This window comes from Aulonocara stuartgranti (assembly GCF_965226115.1).
Source record: "Aulonocara stuartgranti genome assembly, chromosome: 1".
Taxonomy (NCBI): Eukaryota; Metazoa; Chordata; class Actinopteri; order Cichliformes; family Cichlidae; genus Aulonocara; species Aulonocara stuartgranti.
This window is the reverse complement of record NC_138939.1, coordinates 30550521-30570808: the sequence shown is the minus strand read 5'-3', so window position 1 is coordinate 30570808 and position 20288 is coordinate 30550521. Positions and strand designations below refer to the sequence as shown.

The 20288-nt window shown below is 43.5% G+C and overlaps 2 protein-coding genes across 10 annotated transcripts in view; one reads left to right on the top strand and one right to left on the bottom strand.

The window, feature by feature from the left end:
- Positions 1–7185, bottom strand: part of myo9aa (myosin IXAa) — a 102940-nt gene extending 95755 nt beyond the window's left edge. For 7 of the 8 annotated variants that reach the window (XM_082526355.1, XM_082526358.1, XM_082526357.1 and 4 more), the window contains exon 1: positions 6842–7185. The gene's annotated coding sequence lies outside the window, so the exon portion shown is untranslated. The remainder of the gene's footprint in view (positions 1–6841) is intronic. The other variant, XM_082526356.1, reaches the window with a different exon arrangement.
- A 79-nt stretch (positions 7186–7264) lies between these two features.
- On the top strand, positions 7265–10077 carry senp8 (SUMO peptidase family member, NEDD8 specific). 2 transcript variants are annotated; one of them, XM_082526697.1, is made up of 2 exons: positions 7265–7656; positions 8493–10077. In XM_082526697.1, the coding sequence occupies exon 2, from the start codon at positions 8520–8522 to the stop codon at positions 9183–9185; it is 666 nt and encodes a 221-aa protein (XP_082382823.1). In that variant the 5' UTR covers positions 7265–7656; positions 8493–8519; the 3' UTR covers positions 9186–10077. The 2 variants fall into 2 exon arrangements, with proteins under 2 accessions (XP_082382823.1, XP_082382824.1); XM_082526698.1 differs by having other exon boundaries at positions 7265–7955.
- The last annotated feature ends 10211 nt before the right edge of the window (positions 10078–20288 follow it).

Sequence of the window (20288 nt, the reverse complement as noted above, 5' to 3'; positions counted from 1 at the left end):
CTGTAGCTGCTCAGAGAGCATGGTGCCAAAATGCCCACAAGCTCATCGCAAATCAACGGTGCTTCCTATTTTGGATACCTGTGATCCAGTCGAGCATACAAACAAAAGGATACAAATATTTAGTTTTTGATATTAAGTCATACCAATGAATGTGTCATCTTCATGGTCAATTAGATCAAGTCTAGAGCCAAACTACTCCTTTGTGAGGCGTTGCGTAATGATAAAGACAGGAGCCTTAAGGCCATTCAACACCTACACTGAGAGCTATTTCACTGAGAGACATCAAAATGAATCATGAAATACATAAGTGGGCATCAGCAATCAAAGGAAATGCGGCAAAGCCGCGCACCAGATCTGGTCAATCTGAAACCTCACATGGAAAAACATGCAAGCAAGTATGTCAAACTAATTACAAAAACTTAAATAAACAAGCGAGTCTTCATACCCTTCAGGCTTTAATAGTTTTTTTGAAGGGGTTTAATGGTACATGTTGCACCTTTGTCTAAATGAAGACGAGTTTTTTAGTTCTGTGATTTTTTTCCACCCTGAGATCCATTAAAGTTACAAACATTTTGTCACGGACAAAGTGAAAAAGCAATTTCCAAAATCGTTTATGCAATGGAAACAGTATACGCCTTCACCAGCTGATAGTAATGACAGGTCATTAAGTCCAACTCTGGGTCTGAATGTTAAGCATCATTCTAAGCACATCTGTTTAGCGTATTAGGAAAAAACATGACCTGTAATTACAGGGCGGTGTTACAGAGGCTCTCACTGTCTTCTCTGAGGATGGGGGATGGCTCCTGTCTTTCTGCCTTGAACAGACCACAGGCTTTTTTGAAATCTGAGCCCAGCGCTGCAGTCAGGGCTGCAGCCACCAGAGAGAGAGCGAGAACTTGCAGCGTGATGATAACGCAAGTTTGGTTGCAGGCTTCAAGGGGATGACGGAAGATGTCGGTGATACTCTCTAGAGAGGCTACGTATAGTGTTACGACCTCTGGGTTAACGGCACACACAAAGTGTTAAGAGAAACCAAGCAGAGTACCCTTCCAGTGTTAATCATTACTAAAACTGAGTTCACGCTATTAAAATTACTTTTTGGAAATGCTAGACATTTATTTAACAGCTTCCTTTTTTTCTTTCATTTCTTCAAATACCCCCTGACAGATCTGAAATATGCATAAACATGCATGGTCTTGTTTTATTTACTGCACTTTTGTAAATGCGCACGAGCACAGTAAAGCACGAGACACATGAGTTTGTAGACAAGAAGGGACAAGTACCGAGCCCCTACGGTGAAAAGCAATATATTCTCTGTTTATATTGGTCTACTGAGAAAACAAACTTGGATATATCTTCATATTCTCTGTAGAGTTCATCCCCTGTGATAAAAAGGATGAGTCTACAAAGAGGCTGTTACCCTTTGATTCTTCTGATGAAAGTCTGCAAAAGCCAAACTACCACCAAAAATAAAAACATGAAACAATTTGTGAGCTCATTCTGACCTGAACTCTCCATCCAAAACTAGGACAGCAGGCATTTAGAGGGTACTTTCGTAGCTCACCTGCTCAGGAGAGCAAAGGTATTTGCTCCACTCAAACAGCTTCACTGATAAGTGGGCTCTTTCAGGCAGAGTGGAGGACTTGTGCTTTGTGGAGACAATAAGGACCCTGTAATCGTCTCCAGGGCGTCCAACTGGAGTCGTTTGACCACACCACTAAGCCAGCGCAGTGAATGTGTGTGATGAAACGCATCAGTGGCTAATAAGCATGAATGCAGGTGGGCGCCAAAATAAACAAGCAGGAACATTAAAGCGAACACCGAGGAGATTCAGTAGAAGTATCTCATTCTTTAATCATACATGATATCTAAGATTACATAAACTCTGCTTGTTGAGACTGAAATGTCAGGACAGGAGTACTTTAATCATCACAAAACTCTGCTTTTTATTTTCTTATAGACACACAGCCCCTCAAACTTACTCAAAATATACAAAAACTTTCTTATGTAAACAAGAGATACATGAATGTAGCAAGTTGTTATCCATACAGTTTATTATACTTGTTTATACTGACTGGAACTGTATTTTACAGCATATGAAACTGCTTACCCAATTCAGGGTCACAGAGGGGCCTGGAGCATATCCTAGCTGCCTAGGGTAAGAGACTAGGTACACTGTGGACAGGTCGCGAGCCTGTCACAGTGCCAACAGAGTCAGACATTCATTTGAATTCACATCCACACCTATTAACCTATAGTTAATTTAGAATCACCAATTCACCTAAGCACACTACCCTACATGTCTTTGAACTGTGGGAGGAAATTGGAGTACCCAGAGAGAACATGCAAACTCCACACAGAAAGCCTTCCTTCAAACCCAGGACATTCTTGCTGTGAAGCAACAGTGCTAACAACCACGCCACCAAAACTGCCTAGTGATCCGATTATAATCACTAACAAATAAAGGAATCATTGTATGTCTGTTTACTCCATCCACTCATCTGAGCCATTTCAAACTGGGCAGGTGTCAAGCTGGGGACACGGGTGAGTACCATACTGTAATTTTCATCAGTCAGATCAGGTTCAGACCCCTGCAGCTAGTCCGTGGGACAGAGCCTGGAACATCTTTGGCTAGGTATTACCATCAAATACATCGCCATTTATTATAGGCTCTTAAGGGGTGTCCACGCAGGAAGTAACTAGCAGATATGTGGTGACCAGAGACCACAGAAAGCTGTTCAATGATTTGAAGCAACAATGGGTGACGGAAAGAGGACGCGTTTCAAGTTTCTGAACTTCAAACGAAGCAACTCAAGCACAACTACTTATTTTTATGATACAGCTGATTGACATAGGACAGGGTCGTAAATAGACAGCCGTTACCTAGGATGTCCATTAGCAGCAACAAAGCAACGCATGACAAGCACATCTTTTACCTGTGCATGTGCCCCCCCCCCACCACCACCACCACCACCTTTTTTTCATAAATCTGAGTTTTTGGTTACAGCTGTCATGTAAAAATAATCAAAGATTTCAGAATTACAACCATCGCTGTGTGCCAGTGAGTGTGAAACGAGGCAACACTTAAGAGCACAGTTTCATAGCTAACAGATACACTTAAGCATAATCTCACAGTAGCCTACATCATCTTCTCATTTACTGCGCTGATAACTACTGTAAAGATTAGGCAGCAGAAGAATGCCAGCCATTAGTGAGCATGTCTCGGACTGCATTCGAAATCCACCTTATCGCAGCCTGTTTGCTGTCTGTTACCCACGGCTATCTCCGCTCTTCCTCCCCTTCTGCCTCATTCTGACAGTGAACAGACTACTGTAAACTGCCAGGATTTCTCACAGATAACAACGGCAGTGTAGTGCAAAGACAGAACTTTAAACTTCATTTCTTCCTGTCCTCTGGACTGTCCAGCAGACCAGCAATAACAATTCATAAATCATATTTCTCTAAGGTTTTAATATCAAATATCCAAATCTATTGTAATGTTGTCTCCTTCTGATATAACAATATTCAAGGCTTTAAGAAAATGATAAACTCAGTCAGTTCAAAGTTTTAAGTGGTTTCGAGGTAGGACCACTCTGTAGGTGGACAGAATTGTGTAACATTACACAACAGCACATGCCTGGGGATTAACCATGGGCTCTGTCCAGTCCGTACCATGAGGCTGCAGGGGGCCAGGAGCTATTGTCACAGCTGTGTCACAACACACACCCACAAATCCACAACTTTAGTTTCCTGCTTATAGTCTTCTGTCATCATGCACAGGTTTTGCAGATATACTGCTGTACTTTGACAAAAGTAGAATTCTGAAATTAGTGTTTCTATGGGGCTTAAACTCTGTGTTTTGGTTTTGGTTTTTGTGCTCTAATTACAATTTCCACAATCCATCTAAACCTTAAAAATTCAAATAATAAATTAGGATGCAAGTGAGAATCCCTATTCACATACCTATTCATTTAATTTAAAAAAATAAACCACAAAGGTTTTGAACACTTTCTTCTCTGTCCAAAACAAAGACACAGAGGATTTAATTTAATTTAAGAGGATACAAAGTGAGCTTCCAGCAAGCCCAGTGCTGTTTGTTCACTCCGTTTCCCCATTGTAAAGGATTAATTAAAGAACAAGTTAGGCTTTTTTCACATAAACAAAATTGCAAAGAGCAACACAATGGACTTTCTTCTCTCTCCATCTCACTCCAACTACTGTTAGCACCGGCGAATTAATGAGGGGAAATGCAAAACGTGGGGAAGCTGAGCCTGTGAGGCCAAAGCCACCCTCATATAATGGCGTACTAAAGAAAGGAGAGCTTTGTTCAGTGCAACACAAGCAGGTTCCTCTTTAATGACTTCATGTGCATGCCAATCACTTGCGCCACACAATCTCAAAACACAGCCACACCACTTTTCAGGACATGCCGAAAGTTTTAAGCCTGCAGCATGTGACTGAGAGCAGCAGGTAATTCAGTCCAGCAGGTAACACCTCAGGGGATGATAACTGGGAGGTTATGCTAGAGTTTAGAGGAATGGTGCCCATGGGAGATCACAGGAGCTCTGGTGGATGAGCAAAGAAGTAGTCACAAGACAAAAGGGTTGTTAGTTCTACTCTCAAGAGAACAAAACAGCAGAAACAGCATCTATGAGCTAGTGGTAACTCATTGTTTTAATCACATCACAGTTACAGTCTGTGGGTGTTTAACAGCAGCAACTTTGTTGTTGCTGGTTATTAAGATCTGTGCATGGCAAAAATAAAACGTGTTACGAGGAGGTCTTTCAAACAAAAAAGGGCAAGGGTAAGTAAAGATTCGATCTTAGTGTTACGCAGACCCCAATGACATTTTGAAAGCCAAATAATGAGCTACTGTATTATTTTTTCAAATTATTTAATTTGCCAAAAAAAAGCTTTAAATTATACATAAAAAACAGTCACTTCCCATCCTGTGCAGCTTCTGCCATCACTTTTGAGATGTGCAACTACTGTGAACTGAAAAATCCTCAGAGAGGCTAAAACTGTTCAGTTTTATTTTCCAAAGTTTCAATTTCAAAGGCACTGAGTTCAAGTTAGACACAAGGAGGAGGACCAAAGGAAGGCCACACACTGGCTCTTCTTATTGAGAATGACAGTCAGCACTGACTAAGTCCCAGACTGTAGCGATCAAAAGAACAGCTAAAACTTAGCATGGAGCAACCCTACTTGCATATGAAGGTTTGCGATTTCGTAACTCGAACCATCAAAAACTTAAAAACATTTCTTTAAAGTATTCCTAGTAAACCACAGACTGCCTCCAACAACAGCAGTGGTTAGCTCCTCTGAAGTGCTCAAATCTGAGCCCTAAGCTGCTAAATCACAGCTTCAATCTTTCAGGTGGCGTCTGCGAGACCATTCACTGCACACCGATGTGATACAAAACTGAGGCCGGTCCTTTAGAAATAGCAGACAGCGGGGTCTGTGGGGTGTCAGATGTCAACAGGGACCAGTTGCTGGAGTCTCAGCCCGGGCTTCCTCTCGTGCTGCAGCAGCTGTGTCTTCTCAGACCTCACATTCCTGCAGGACAGGCCCACTTTACCCTCATCACCTGTGCTGATCTGAGGGCAGGACAGGCTCTCAGGGGCACCTCACCCACAGCAACATGAATTTAAGTCATTTACCTTCATTCCTTTTTTTTTTTTAAACAATAATCATCTAGCACCAAAATGTATATTTTAAAATGATCATAGAAATAAAAGTCCGTTAGGAGCATCCTTTTTGCACAAATTGGATGATCTTCTGGTGACATTTGTCCATTCATAAAAACGGTATAAAAATGACTTAATGTAATCGGTAAGCACAGCAGATCAACTCACCAATAACTTAAAAAAAATTAGGCTATAGTCTCTTAAGGTAAACTATAGTAACTATACTATAAAATCGATCAAACCCACTCAGGTGCACTCAAGATACACAACCAGGCGATCCGTTGTAAAATCTGTCTTAAGTCAGCTCTCCATCCACAAACACACGCACACACACAGAGAGACACAATGCCCATGATTCAGCAGCTTCTTCACCCCATTAGACCTCCCTGTACAATTACAGCTGCTTTGCAGTGCATATTGCCTTCAGTGCATTATAAGCTGCTCTGTCTGACCTCCACTAAATAATACATGTAACCACTTACCCCACCCTGCCGCAGTAATAGCTCCCATTTCTGCAGGACCGTGAAAACATAATACCTGGTTTATGTCGCAGTGACATATTGTGTACGGTTTCATGTACGTATATCCTTATTTTTGCAGTATCAATCTTTGCATGCATTGGTGTTCCCCTATGTTTTTTGCAAACCTTGTTTGAGCCTGTAATGGATAAAAAACGACCCCTGTCAATGGTTTGAAGATAAAAATGAGCCCTTTGTAATTTGTATTGTGCACTATCACAAATAAAATGAAAGAATAAAGTAAATCCAGCCTGCGTTTGTCATGTTACATGTGGTTGTTATTCTTATAAACTGTCCTTCAGCCAGCTGAAGCTCTGGAGTAAGCACCCTCTGTAGTGTGAAATGACATCTCAGTGAGGAGCAGCCAGAACTTTTTACAGGCTCACATCACACACACACACAGCTCTGACAGACTCCTCACTGAACAAAAGCACCGACTGAGCACCCCAAAACACACACACAACTTAAGTCTGCCAACTGAAAACAATGCTGCAAATGAGTGCAGGTCATAACGTTTCTTACGGACTACAACTGAACCATAGGTTCACTAGCAGCTTCCAGCCAGACGCCTATCGTCCCACAGCGGGGCAGCCCAACGCACCACAGTGTATAACTATCACTAAACATCACTCTTACCTCCAGACGTGAGCTGTAAAGTCAATTTAAAGTGGCACTCGAGTTTTCCCGTTTCTTGTCAGGCTTGACCGTGGAGCTACACACACTTGTAGCCACGCAAAAAAAATCACCCAGTCTCTATTTAATTCCCTGCATTCCCACTGAATTAATTTGCTTTCTTCTCACTCGCCTCACTTGCCTCTTAGCAAAGTCCTCGAAAGTCAACTCCGCGTTGAAAACCTACGCATTTTTTTCTTTTTCTTTTTATCCGAGCATGTTCGCAGTTTGAATCCAATTAAACGGCAGTTCTTCGCTGCTCGGTCGCTGAAAACTCCTCTCCGTCTTGCTAATCAGTGCGGCTCAGCATTGCGCGTTCACGCCGCTGATGGGAGGGGAGAAAACACGGAGGGGAGGGGAGGGGCGAAGCAACCGGAAGTACCCTGAAACACACAGGGCAACAGTAACCACACTGCACCTCTCGGTTTCCGATAATGGATTATAACCTTTGGGGGTCATGTTAGAGTTTAAAAAAAGACTAAAATGACGGAAATTCACTTGATTTTAAAATACGTGGTTTTATCTCGCCTTATTCGCTGTAAAATACAAAGAAAGACACTTCTCCTGTGCTTGCATGTAACGACACAGAATGTCAGTTTTTCAGTAACGCTCACGTGCTCATACACCAATGCAAGGAGCCAATCACAAGCAAGCTTATCTCCACCCCACTGTCGCAAAATGTTACGGTCTTCTCGCCGCGATTTACGATAGTCATTGCAATGAGGGGCTTCACCGCTCGTGTTTTCGTGGTACTTTTAATTTGAATGTGTCATTTACAGGTAGGACACTTAACGGACACTGTGTATTTCAGTTTGGCAGCCAACGGTTAATGTGGCGCATGCTCAGTCTGCTATTTAACTCAGTTTTTTGGCTACGAGTGACGCTAAAAACTGTCGGTTAGCGAGCTCAAGCTAAAAACGCAGGCTCGATTGAGCGGAGAGCTGCCTGCTGAAGTAAACGCATTGCAGTAATGTGATGCTCCGCAGTGGATTCCCGGCCCAGCAAAGCGCTACTGTAACATCTCTGAAAATAACCCGATCAGCCAGTGCGCTAAAACGGCTCCAGTTAATGTGTCTGAGTGAGTAATAAAGCAAAGTAGCGAACAGAAAGTCAACAAGGATCCCAGAAACAGGCAGTCTGCTTTAGCTTCAGTGAAGTTTAACAGTTTGTGCGAGTTGCTTAAATGAACACAGACTGTGACTGCGTTTGAATCACTAGTCCAGGATGAGATCTGTGGAAAAAAAGCTTCATGTTTGAAACCAGTGTCAGGCTGTACTGGCCAACTGGCATCAGAATGAAGTGAATGAAGCCTTTTGCATTCTCTAAGAAACCCAAATGACGCCTTTAAATTCGTCAGATTGGTCCCCCTCCCTGAACCTGTTTCTATTCTGTGAAATTACTGCTCTGCTGAGTAGATGATCAACAGCTGCTAAATAATATTGCTTGTGAGATCACAGCGTCCTTAAGGTAGTATGTGCTGATTGGACCTATTTTAGAAAAGAGCAGTACGAGACAAAGAAAAGCAGTTCTCATATTAAAGAAAACACGAGCAGTAAATTTCTGACGAATCAATTAGCCAAACCCTAAGCATTAAAGCGTTTCTGTGTATTTTCAGATTGACACGCTCTGACTGCTCTGGAGGATGGATCCTGTAGTGCTCAGCTATCATGACAGCCTGCTGCGGCGCTCTGATGTCTCTCTACTGGAAGGACCTTACTGGCTTAATGACCAAGTCATTGGTTTTGCTTTTGAGTACTTTGCTGCCGAGCGCTTTAGAGTCCTGGGGGAAGCCGTTATCTTTATCAGCCCAGAGGTCACCCAGTTCATCAAATGTGCTTCCTGCCCTGATGAGTTGGCATTGTTTCTGGAGCCACTGGATCTTGCTTCTCGTCGCTGGGTCTTCCTAGCAGTGAATGACAACTCCAACCAGACCGCTGGAGGGTCCCACTGGAGCCTCTTGCTTTATCATCACAACTCCAACCACTTTGCCCACTATGACTCTCAAAATGGCAGCAATTCACTTCACGCACGGCGCATCGCCAGCAAGTTGGAGCCTTTCCTGGGCGCAGGGAGGAAAGCGCTGTTTGTCGAGGAGCCCTGCCCATCCCAGCAGAACAGCTATGACTGTGGCATGTATGTTATCTGTATTGCCGAGGCCTTGTGCGAGAAGGCCCGGGTGGAGGGCTCGCCACGCCTTCCTGTGCAAATGATCACCCCAGCCTACATCACCCAGAAGAGGGCCGAGTGGTGCAGACTGATCCAGAGCTTAGCTCAGAATGACCTCTGCTGCTCACTGTCTTTCCCTTAGCACGTCGATTGCCCCGCACTGTATGCAGAAAAGCTGTCACCCCACATATCTACTGCTGGAGAATCTGAATGCACTCCCTCAATACAGTATATAACTATATATATGAAATCTATTTCTATTACAGTCTCCGTCATACTCCATTATCAAAAAAGAGTTAAAAACATAAAGCAATGCTTCAAATATTTAATGACTTCAGAGAACCATTGGTGTCGTGTATATGCACAGAAACAAAAAGTATGTAAACAAGAACACCAGCATGCCTATAAAACAGATTTTCTCCTGTGTACATATTGAGCGAGGACGTCATGGAAGAGGAGGCACAGACTTTTTTTTTTCTCCATTTTCTGAGTTTGGAGCGAATGTAGAAATGTTTACACAGATTATTGCTCAGGGTCATTTTAAATGAACTGAATTGACAATAAGAATGTGCACATGAACTCTGGCTCCTACTTTTGTCACACAGTCATTGTGTTCGTCAGCTTGAACGTGCGTACTTTTAGTTTTTGAGATAATTTGAAGAATTCCTGCTGTATGAGGGCGCCGACGTGCTGTGAGTGTTTATGGAACAAAGGGCAGAGTTGGGTGGTGGAATGTATCGAGCTCACTGTCTGTCGAGCTAATAAATGTGACTCTTGTCACATTTTTGTTGACACAGTGGTACAATTATTTATTGTTTTTAATTTTCTTTCTGTTGAAATTGAAGTCATTTGATGTCAGAAAAGTGAACTGCACGCTGGTTTACAGGTGGTTACATCACTGAGGAAATGACATTTGCAGATTTACTGAATTTTAAATGTGTGATTTGTAGATTTTTATTTTAACCTTCTGTGTTATTGATTGCCGAAGTGTTGCAAGCACTATACGCAGGGTATCATAAAATCTGGCACCCAAATGTTTATCTGCTTTTGAATACCTTAAGTTTTAAATGTTCCTATTTTGCTCATTAGTTGAGTGTTCCTTGGTAATGGATGATGACATGAATCAGTATCTTGAAGAAGTGCACTAACAGCAGTAATTTAGTACTCAAAGTGGAACAAAGCACAATATCCAGGTTGTTACATTCAGCAGTTAAAGGCCCAGCAGACTTTAAGAAAAACTAAGCAGAAACAATAAGTGGCAAAATATTAAGACTGTATTCTAATTGAAAAAAAAAAGTGGCTTTAATGTGTTTTTTCCTTATCTTCTATCATACATACACTGTTACAATGGTAAACACGAGCTTCAGTTTCAAATCATGACGTCAGTATACGTGTAATGAGCCAAACACTCAGACTTCAGACTGCTTTGCATGCGACAAAACAATTTTTAGCTTCCTGTGTTGTCAGTGAGACAAGATATTACTGATGACATCTCAGACAAACAGCTCTGGCTGTCAGCAAATAAGTCCCGGCCATCTGCTCTTTAAACCTTCTGTTTGTAAGGGGCAACCAATCAGAAGAATGTTAGCTTAAAGGCAGAGCACGCAAAACAGCTTGTTTCAGACAAGGGAATTTGAGGAACTGCACCAGGGTCCGATAGAAAATGAAGAGAGGTCAGTTTGAACTGCGAATCATGCACAGCTACTCTAATCAAGTAAAAATAGAGAAGAGAAGGAGCTGGAAATAAGAACAATAGTGAAGACTTTTTCACTTCACTAGCTCAAAATAAATGAAATGGCTGTAATTTTTAGAAACATCAGAAATGTCCCACAATGTTTCCATGGACGTCCCGATGCAGGATGGGTGGGTAACTGTTGTAAGCTGTCAGCTCGTATTGTAGTTGAAATTAGGAAGGCGCACAGGAAGGGCATGCACCCATTTCTTTTAGATTTCAGAAGGAGGGAGTGTGGATCAATTAAAAGATCCCTGCATTGTTCTGTTTTACATACTCCCTACTGACACAGCTAAAGCGAGTTTAGATTCAGGATTAAAGAGTTTCACAGCCTATACCTAGAGATGGGGTGGGACACACAAACGTGTCATTTGGATTTTAGAAAGAGGGAGTGTATCAATTAAAAAATCATTGTCCAGTTTTGTATTAGATCCTTTATACAGAAACAGCTTGTGTAAAGTCAGGATTAAATACAAGCTGGACGTGTAAGCATAGTTTCATCTGTTGGCTCTCGGAAATTTTGTAATGAAGAGTCATCACCAAATCAGTCCGCCACATAGATTATAGTTAGGAATACTCATCGGTAACCATGTGGCAGAACAAAGAGCATTCAACTCCTCTGGCTGGCTGCCCTGCTCTCCTCTTAAATTCACACTGCTCAGACTGTGTTCACCCTCCTCTCTCCTTCCGTTGGCATTCCGTGCGCATCTACAGCCCACAGGCGTATTTCATCCGGAGTAACCAGTCAGACGAGCCATCGAGGTTTACTATTGTCCTCATAAAATGCCACAAAGCTGGGGCATTCTCCGCCCTGGCAGCACACTGCATTAGAGAGACAAAGTGCCCAGGGAAAGAAACACACATTCATTTAGACAGATTTGCTTCTAAATGGCCAATTTGTCAAGTCCACTCCAAGAGTGTTTACAGGGAAACAGAGCTCGGCTCTCTGTCTATTGTCATCTCCCGGTACTCTCAGCCTGGTGTAGTATGCCAGGACTATTTGTCATAGTTTCAAGGAATATGAACTTATTACATACCAAATAACCTAAACAGAAATGGATCAATTTAAATCCTACAAAATCCAGTAACATGCTGTTTGTTCTTTTGGCAAACGACGCCCTGCTTTCTGTGGCCTAAAACAAAGCTTCTTAGTGTTTGTGGTTTTACTGCGCTGTAAATCCGCCATGGGTTTATTGATAATCTCCACTTATTCCAGGCCATATCTCACCTGCTGGACCCCGGCTTGTGCACCTGACTATGCAAAGTGAGCTGAACGCATCCAGTAATAATAATAGCAGCAGCTGGCATTTGGAAGCGCACGTGAAACACTGCAAACAATACTGACAAACAGCAGTTAGGCTGGCAGTGCGGTAAAACTGATAAAGCAGTTATAATGAACTAGCTCCAATAAAATGAAATAGCAGCTGTGAAAATGACACTTTGTGTAAATGAGGTGCTGATAACATTTTGGCTGGTTGCAATGGAGTCGTAAATGAAGGAAAACAGGACCGTCTGGATCAAGGGAATAACAGGTGAGCACTTCAGAGAAAAGCAGAAGTAAATGAAACACTATTACTGCAACAGTGGGTATCTATGAGTACAGTTAATATCCGTGTTACAGTTTTCAATCAGGCTGGGCTCTCTAACTGGCCCATCGCACCACCTTTATTATTTTAAATTTAACTTTATTTTTTTTCTGCCTTTCTGTTGTAGAGTTTCTGCCGTGTTTGGGCCAAGCTTTAGCTGGCGGCCTCAAATTTGACTAGATGGTATTACATGGTCAACTGAGTGACTGCAAGGTGCCCAGGTCCTGTGGTTGCAACACAAGCCCCAATCATCCCCCCTCCACCACCGTGCTTAAAGGTTGGTGATAGTTGAAACGCTTATCCTGATGTGCTGTGTTTGATTTTCTTCAGACATGGGGTTTTGCATTTTGGCCAAACATCTCTATTTCAGTGTTAACTATCCAAATAATATTGCTACAGACATCTTGTGGTTTGTTTGTTTGTTTGTGGTTTGTCAGCTTTGCAAACCGAAGCTGTCTTTTCTCTCTCTCCTGCGAACGCTCCCAAACAAGTCGTACTCGTTCAGTCTTTTTCTAATTGCACTGTCATTAACTTTAACAGCTAACATACTAACTGAGGCCTGTAGAATCTGAAATGTAGCTCTCTGTGTGCTGCATGCTCTAACCTCGGAGTGATTTTGCTTGGACATTCATTCCTGCAACAAGTGTGACATCATGCAAACACACATCTGAATGCTCCAACTGCTAAAACCTGTTTTTATATATCAGGTAATCCTGTGCATTTGTGTACTTAATTTTCTGAGTCCTGCAAATGCTTTGTTTTTCACAGCAGTCACCAGCTCCATAAAACTGCAGCAAAACAAGAAAAAAACACACACACATTCAAAGAAAGGCATCGATAAATGTCTCAAGACTTCTTTGTTGCTGTGTTTTACTTTATGTTGTTCCTGGGATTTTTTCCAATGATTTAGATATTTTGGCTCATCATACTGAAAAAATGAAGTGTAATACATAGGTCATAAAAGAAAACATTCAGTGCTCTCACACAGCTGACATCTGTGTTTGAGAATTTGAGGCTTGCCTTAGTCTTCAAGCTGTACTTGTGTTCCTGCATCTCCAAATTTATTCCAGCAAGTATTTTGGTTTTAATTCATTTCAGAAACCTTCAATGTACACACTACACAACATTTGCAATTAATTTCAGGAGCCTCAGCCAAGGTTTCCTCTCACCTCATGTCTCAGTGTCTCCTCAGGAACATGTATGCAAACCAATGCAAACAAGTACTTACGAATGAAACATATAGTTTCATGATGGAAGCTCAAAACTGTCCCCGAGCTCTCAGAAAAAACATACTTGGGGAGTGTTGGCTCTTGCAAATGACATCATATCCTGTCACAACACATCTGCAGCCAACTTAAACAACGTGGAGCTTCATAAGCAGCAGCATGTGTGAGAAAAGGCTTGATTAAAACAAGCAGCATCCCAAAGAGAGGCCTAAACCTGCTCAGTTACATCCTGAACAGCACAGTTTGCAGGTGTGCCCTGCGTGGCAATGCGTTTTGTTGAGGAGGTGCAAGTAGGCCAAGTCTCTATCGCAATGTCACATCAGAAATTTTAAAAAAGAGAGGAAAAAAACTGGATGCTCCACTGCAAGAGCAGCACACATCCCCCTGAGATAAAGCTCAGCATTGTGCTCGGTGTTAACAGCGTGTACTAGTGAAATGCAGACGGGCAGGCCAGGCTCACACCCCCTGGGTCAGGTAGTTTTTATGTGGGACAGTCATTGTATGAGCAGAAAAACTGCTGGAGAATTACAGATTTATGACTTGTACTTTTCCAGCTGTCTTTTGTAACAAAGAAAGAATGAAAAAGAAAAAAACAAAACTCCAGCTTCAAGTATTTAAAATCTGGTGTGCAACAGAAACACAATTAAGAACAGATTGATGGCTCTGAGAACGGTTGATGACTCTTACCAGCATCCTTTGGAAACTAGACAATTGGAACAATATGTTTTTAACATGTGAGGTAAATGAACTAAAAACTAACATTTATAATAGATATTCTCACTGAGATTCTACACCACAAGTTAAAAAAAAGAAGTATAGCAACAAGACACAATGAGCTGATTTGTGACCTTTAGAGCTGCAGCTACACGTGGCTTCTTTCAACCTTAAAAAACACATTACCAGTGCGTTTGTGCTAAGCTAAACTAACTAACCGTTGGTAGTGACCTTACATGTGCTGTACAAAAATGAGACTGGTATCACTTTTTTTAATTAGCTCTGTCCTAGAAAGAAAAAATGCCTTTTTACCACAAAATGCCAAACTCTGACTCTGAACTCTCAGCAAATTACAGCAGCCTCATCATTTGGCTCTTTATTTGGCTCAAGCTAAAAGAAAAAAATGCAAACATGAAAAGCAATTTTTCTTAGTTTCACCACATGCGTGCGCTTGAAAATATTGTGGCCTGTGTCACTCGGTGGACACTGTTAACCACGCTGGCCGTGGTAATATATGGACACTGCGTTTTGTGGGACGCCAGATCTTTCAGCGGTCGGCTCACTGGGTTCAATTTGTTATTGCTGGGAGGAAAATGAAAGAATCCAAAGAGCTAATGAAGCACAGATGCTTATGTGGAGAGAGAGAAGCAGACTAAAGGATGAGAGCGGAGAGGGAAATGAAAATGTACATGTCATGTACTACCATGGTAGTTTTCACAGACTACAGTTAATCCATCCGTGAAGATTCAGACCGTCATTTCTCATCCTCTGCAAGTGCTGAGTAGTAGTTAAGTAGTTAAAATGGACTTGAACTAAAATCCTTAGGGCAAGGGGGAACCAGGACGCCAGGTTAGGGGGGAGATATCATCACCCCCACCCAAGATTGGGTACCAAGCCCCAAGTGTGCAAAGAGAAGGATCGTTGAATGCGAGAGGAACTGACCTGAAAGATAAAATCATAGCCAAGCTTGAAACCTGCATCCCCTGTAGCCAAGACTACGTGAAGTACCCTCAGAAGATCTACTAGATGATGTTAATGCAGCACTACAGACGATACCTACAGTCTCCATTAACTAACAGACTAACAAGCTGATCTACAATATGGCAGCAGTGATGAGTGAGATGCTTGGCTACAAGTTGAACAGTCACAAGGGGCAGTACCCTCTATGGAGAAGGAGGCTAGAGGCTAAGATCAAGGTAGCACGGAGGGAGGTTAGCCAACTATCGGAGTTGCAGAAAGGTGCAATGAAGAAGGTGCCTAAGAAGTACAGGAACCTGTCCATACCTGAGGCCTTGGAAAATGCCAAGCAATGACTCACAGACTTGGCCAGCCGCTTGAAGAGGTACACCAGAGAGATCGAAGGCAGGAGAATAAACCAGCTGTTCTGCACAGAACCAGCCAAGGTGTACTCTCAGTGGCAAGGGAACAATATGAGAAGAGCACCACCAAGGCTGGAGACTGAGGAATACTGGAAGAGCATATGGGAGAAGGACGCAACCCATAACGGCAATGCTCAGTGGCTAGTGGATCTGAGGGCAGACCACAGCGACCTCCCTGAACAGGGTCCAGTAACCATCACAGCGGCAGACATCCAAGAAAGGGTCTCCAGTATGAAGAGTTGGACAGCACCAGGACCTGACATGGTTCACGCCTACTGGCTGAAGAAGCTGACTGCACTCCATGAGCGTCTGGCAGCACAAATGAACCAGCTGCCAGCTGATGAGAGACACCGGGACTGGCTAAGCCAGTGGTTCCCAAACTCTTTTTGCTGCTGGGCTCCCCTTTGTTTTACAAGAAAAATGTTCGCGCTTCGTGATTTGGACAGCCCAGCGCGTGCTCCCGACAAAGGGAAAAGCAATTATGCAGGGGAGACCTACCTTGGCACTTGTGCAGGTGAAGCCAAAGGGAAGATATGCTTCACCATATTTTCTAGTCTTTGGCTTAGAATGAAGTTGGTTTGGAAACATATTCAGCGATGCTTCATCTCCTGCTTTGCGTTTGTGTGGGCGCCCATGCTAGCAGTGTCCAAGCATTGTAGTTCTTTTCCCCTTTTCATACCGCCCCCCCGCCCCCGCCCCCCCCCCCCCCCCCCCCGCCCCCGCCCCCCGCAATGGCTCTGCTGGGCCCCACACTTTGGGAAGGTCTGGGCTAACCGAAGGCCGGACAGTCCTGATCTTCAAGGACCCCCAGAAGGGACCGGTCCCCTCCAACTACTGACCAATAACCTGCCTCAGCACCACATGGAAGCTCCTGTCAGGCATCATAGCGACTAAGATGAACAGGCACATGGGTCAATACATGAGCGGGGCACAGAAAGGGATGGGCAAGAATACCAGAGGTGCAAAACACCAGCTACTGGCAGACCAAGCAGTCAGCCGAGACTGCAGGACCAGACTGACCAACCTGTGCACTGCTTGGATTGATTACAAGAAGGCCTATGACTCAATGCTGGACACCTGGATCCTGAAATGCCTAGAACTATATAAGATCAACAGGACCCTGAGAGCCTTCATCAGGAACTCAATGGGCATGTGGCGTATAACACTGGAGGCCAACCTCAAGCCCATAGCACAAGTCACCATCAAGTGCGGGATCTACCAAGGAGATGCTCTGTCCCCACTGCTGTTCTGCATAGGCCTGAACCCCCTCAGTGAGATCATTAACAAGACTGGCTACGGATACCGACTACGGAACGGAGCAGTTGTCAGCCACCTCCTGTACATGGATGACATCAAGCTGTATGCCAAGAGTGAACGAGACATCGATTCACTGATCCACACTACCAGGCTATACAGCAATGACATCGGAATGTTGTTCGGGCTGGAGAAGTGTAGTCGGATGGTAACAAGGAGAGGGAAGGTAGTCAGAACTGAGGGGATCAAACTACCAGAAGGCAACATTGCAGACATAGAGGACAGTTACAAGTACTTGGGGATCCCGCAGGTGAATGGGAACCATGAAGAGGCCGCTAGGAAAGCTGCAACCACTAAGTACCTGCAGAGGGTCGGGCAAGTCCTGAGGAGTCAGCTGAATGGTAAGAACAAGATCCGGGCCATCAACACGTACGCCCTGCCCGTGATCAGGTACCCTGCTGGGGTAATAGGCTGGCCAAAGGAGGAGATAGAAGCCACTGACATAAAGACAAGAAAGCTCCTTACCATGCATGGAGGGTTTCACCCCAAGTCCAGCACCCTGAGGCTGTACGCTAAGCGGAAGGAAGGGGCCGGGGACTGGTGAGTGTCAGCACCACAGTCCAGGATGAGACAACGAACATCCAAGAATACATTGGGAAGATGGCCCCAACTGACCGAGTGCTCAGTGAATACCTCAGGCAGCAGAAACCCAAGAAAGAGGAGGGAGACGAGGAACCATCATGGAAGGACAGGCCCCTGCACGGTATGTACCACCGGCAGATAGAGGAGGTGGCTGATATCCAGAAATCCTACCAGTGGCTGGACAAAGCTGGACTGAAAGACAGCACAGAGGCACTAATCATGGCAGCACAAGAACAAGCTCTGAGCACAAGATCCATAGAGGCTGGGGTCTATCACACCAGGCAAGACCCCAGGTGCAGGCTGTGTAAAGATGCTCCAGAAACAATTCAGCACATAACAGCAGGGTGCAAGATGCTAGCAGGCAAGGCATACATGGAACGCCATAACCAAGTGGCCGGCATAGTGTACAGGAACATCTGTGCCGAGTATAACCTGGAAGTCCCGAGGTCAAAATGGGAGATGCCCCCAAGGGTGGTGGAGAATGACCGAGCTAAGATCCTGTGGGACTTCCAGATACAGACGGACAAAATGTTGGTGGCTAACCAACCGGACATAGTGGTGGTAGACAAACAGAAGAAGACGGCCGTAGTGATCGATGTAGCAGTTCCGAATAACAGCAACATCAGGAAGAAGGAACACGAGAAGCTCGAGAAGTACCAAGGGCTCAGAGAAGAGCTCGAGAAGATGTGGAGGGTGAAGGTGACGGTGTTCCCCGTGGTAATCGGAGCACTAGGTACAGTGACTCCCAAGCTAGGCGAGTGGCTCCAGCAGATCCCGGGAACAACAGCGGAGATCTCTGTCCAGAAGAGCGCAGTCCTGGGAACAGCTAAGATACTGCGCAGGACCCTCAAGCTCCCAGGCCTCTGGTAGAGGACCCGAGCTTGAAGGATTGACAGCGGGGGAATTTTTAAAAAATATATACCTCATTTTTATATATTTTGATAGTAAAATTGGAACTTGGTGCTGCAATTTATTCAAATATGTTCAAACACACATAGAAACAGAATATAAAAGGTGCTTAGTTTGTACATTTCTAATAAGCTTAACATAATTCTTCGACACAGTTTGAACTCGCTTATTCAGCTTTCTTCAGGAATAGTTTCCAGGCTTCTTGGAAAGCCATGTTTGCTTTACATGGCTGGGCTGTATACTTTGTCATGCTAAAAAAAATGAAGCTTTTTCCAGGTAGATATATAATGACAGAGCCTCCACTGTGTTTTACACTGTAGACACTCACTGTTGCACTGTTGACCTCCTATGTACACAATGACAATGAGTTGAACCACAAATTTGGCTTCTTGACAGCCGCCCTTCCACTGAGACCATTTCTGATGACATTTCAGTGAACAATAATCAACTGAAGGGCCAGATGTATCCCTCAGGTCCTGTTTCAGGTCTTGCTCGATTTTTTTTCCATATTTCTTAAGGACATGACTTTCACATACTGTTCATCTGCTGTAGACAGTTTTTTCTTTCTTCTTCTTTTTGTCTTCCCCTCATGCAGTTTCCTCAGATTTGCTAAAGACACACTGCACAGCATGCTGAGATATGCCAAGTCTATCTATCTATCTATCTATCTATCTATCTATCTATCTATCTATCTATCTATCTATCTATCTATAGTCTGACTTGGTGGCTGTGCTGCTGGGTGTGAATATTTAGCACTCAATCAAAATATACATATACATATATATAAATATAGTGAAGCTATCCAACTGTTTGAGAGCATAGAGGCGTGTCTTTGGTCTCAGCCAACCTCATTTAATCAAAACATAGTTTATCATGTAGCTTACTGGCAGGGAAGCTTTAATCAGAGGTTTTCCAATACACCTCTATGAAATGTTGTGGCACAGAGGAAGCACTGATTTTAGGCTCTCAAGTAGAGCTCTAAATCCACAAAAAAACTTGTAAATAAGCATTTTACATAAGGCTTAACTCTAGCCATGCAACCATGAGTAAATATTTCCCTCCACTGCAATTTCCTAGCAGACTTTTTACATTATTTGCAGACCATTTGCACAACATTTCAATGAAAATTGTCAAACTAGATCATTTTATTGTTTCACTGTAGATTGTTTTGATAAGATGTATGCCTCTTGTAATTATCTGCTGCATAGAGATTTCGTACCAGGAGAGGAGAAGAAATATTTGTGGTGTCTTGGAGTTAAAATATAGCACCTCTCACTTCATAAATAGCAGCTGTAACAGACTTGTGCTTTCAGCAGACACAGACGCATTCAATGCTCCACTGAGGTAATTTTCTTGGAAAACTTCCAGCAATGTGACTATTTTGCCGTGTGTAACAGAGGACATCAGCGTGACGTCGCAGTCAGCCCACTCCTTCACACCGCACAGGTCAGAGGTCAACAGAAGAGCATTTCAGGACAGACAATATGGCTCCCTGGAGGTATGGATGAAGCTACAGCTTGTCTAGCCATCTGCTTCAACCTGCCCCCATTACTCCAGCTGTCTTCACACTCTCACACACACTGGTGTGACACAGTGGTTGACTCCTGCTCTTTGTGCCTCTTGAGATCTCCAGAAGACTGAGTGCTGCAAAAAGCAGGTATGTTATACCAAGCTCACTTTGGTAGTTCATGGCATTGATCCATACAGCAGGACAACTTTAAATGTAATTCAATGGCATGAATTCTAGTATATTTTAAGTTAGGCTGTAGTTGCAGTCACCTGGGGCAAGGCCTCGCCTGAAGG

Excerpts from the sequence above, each read along its gene's own strand:
- senp8 (XM_082526697.1), top strand. The coding sequence starts at position 8,520 with ATGGATCCTGTAGTGCTCAGCTATCATGACAGCCTGCTGCGGCGCTCT.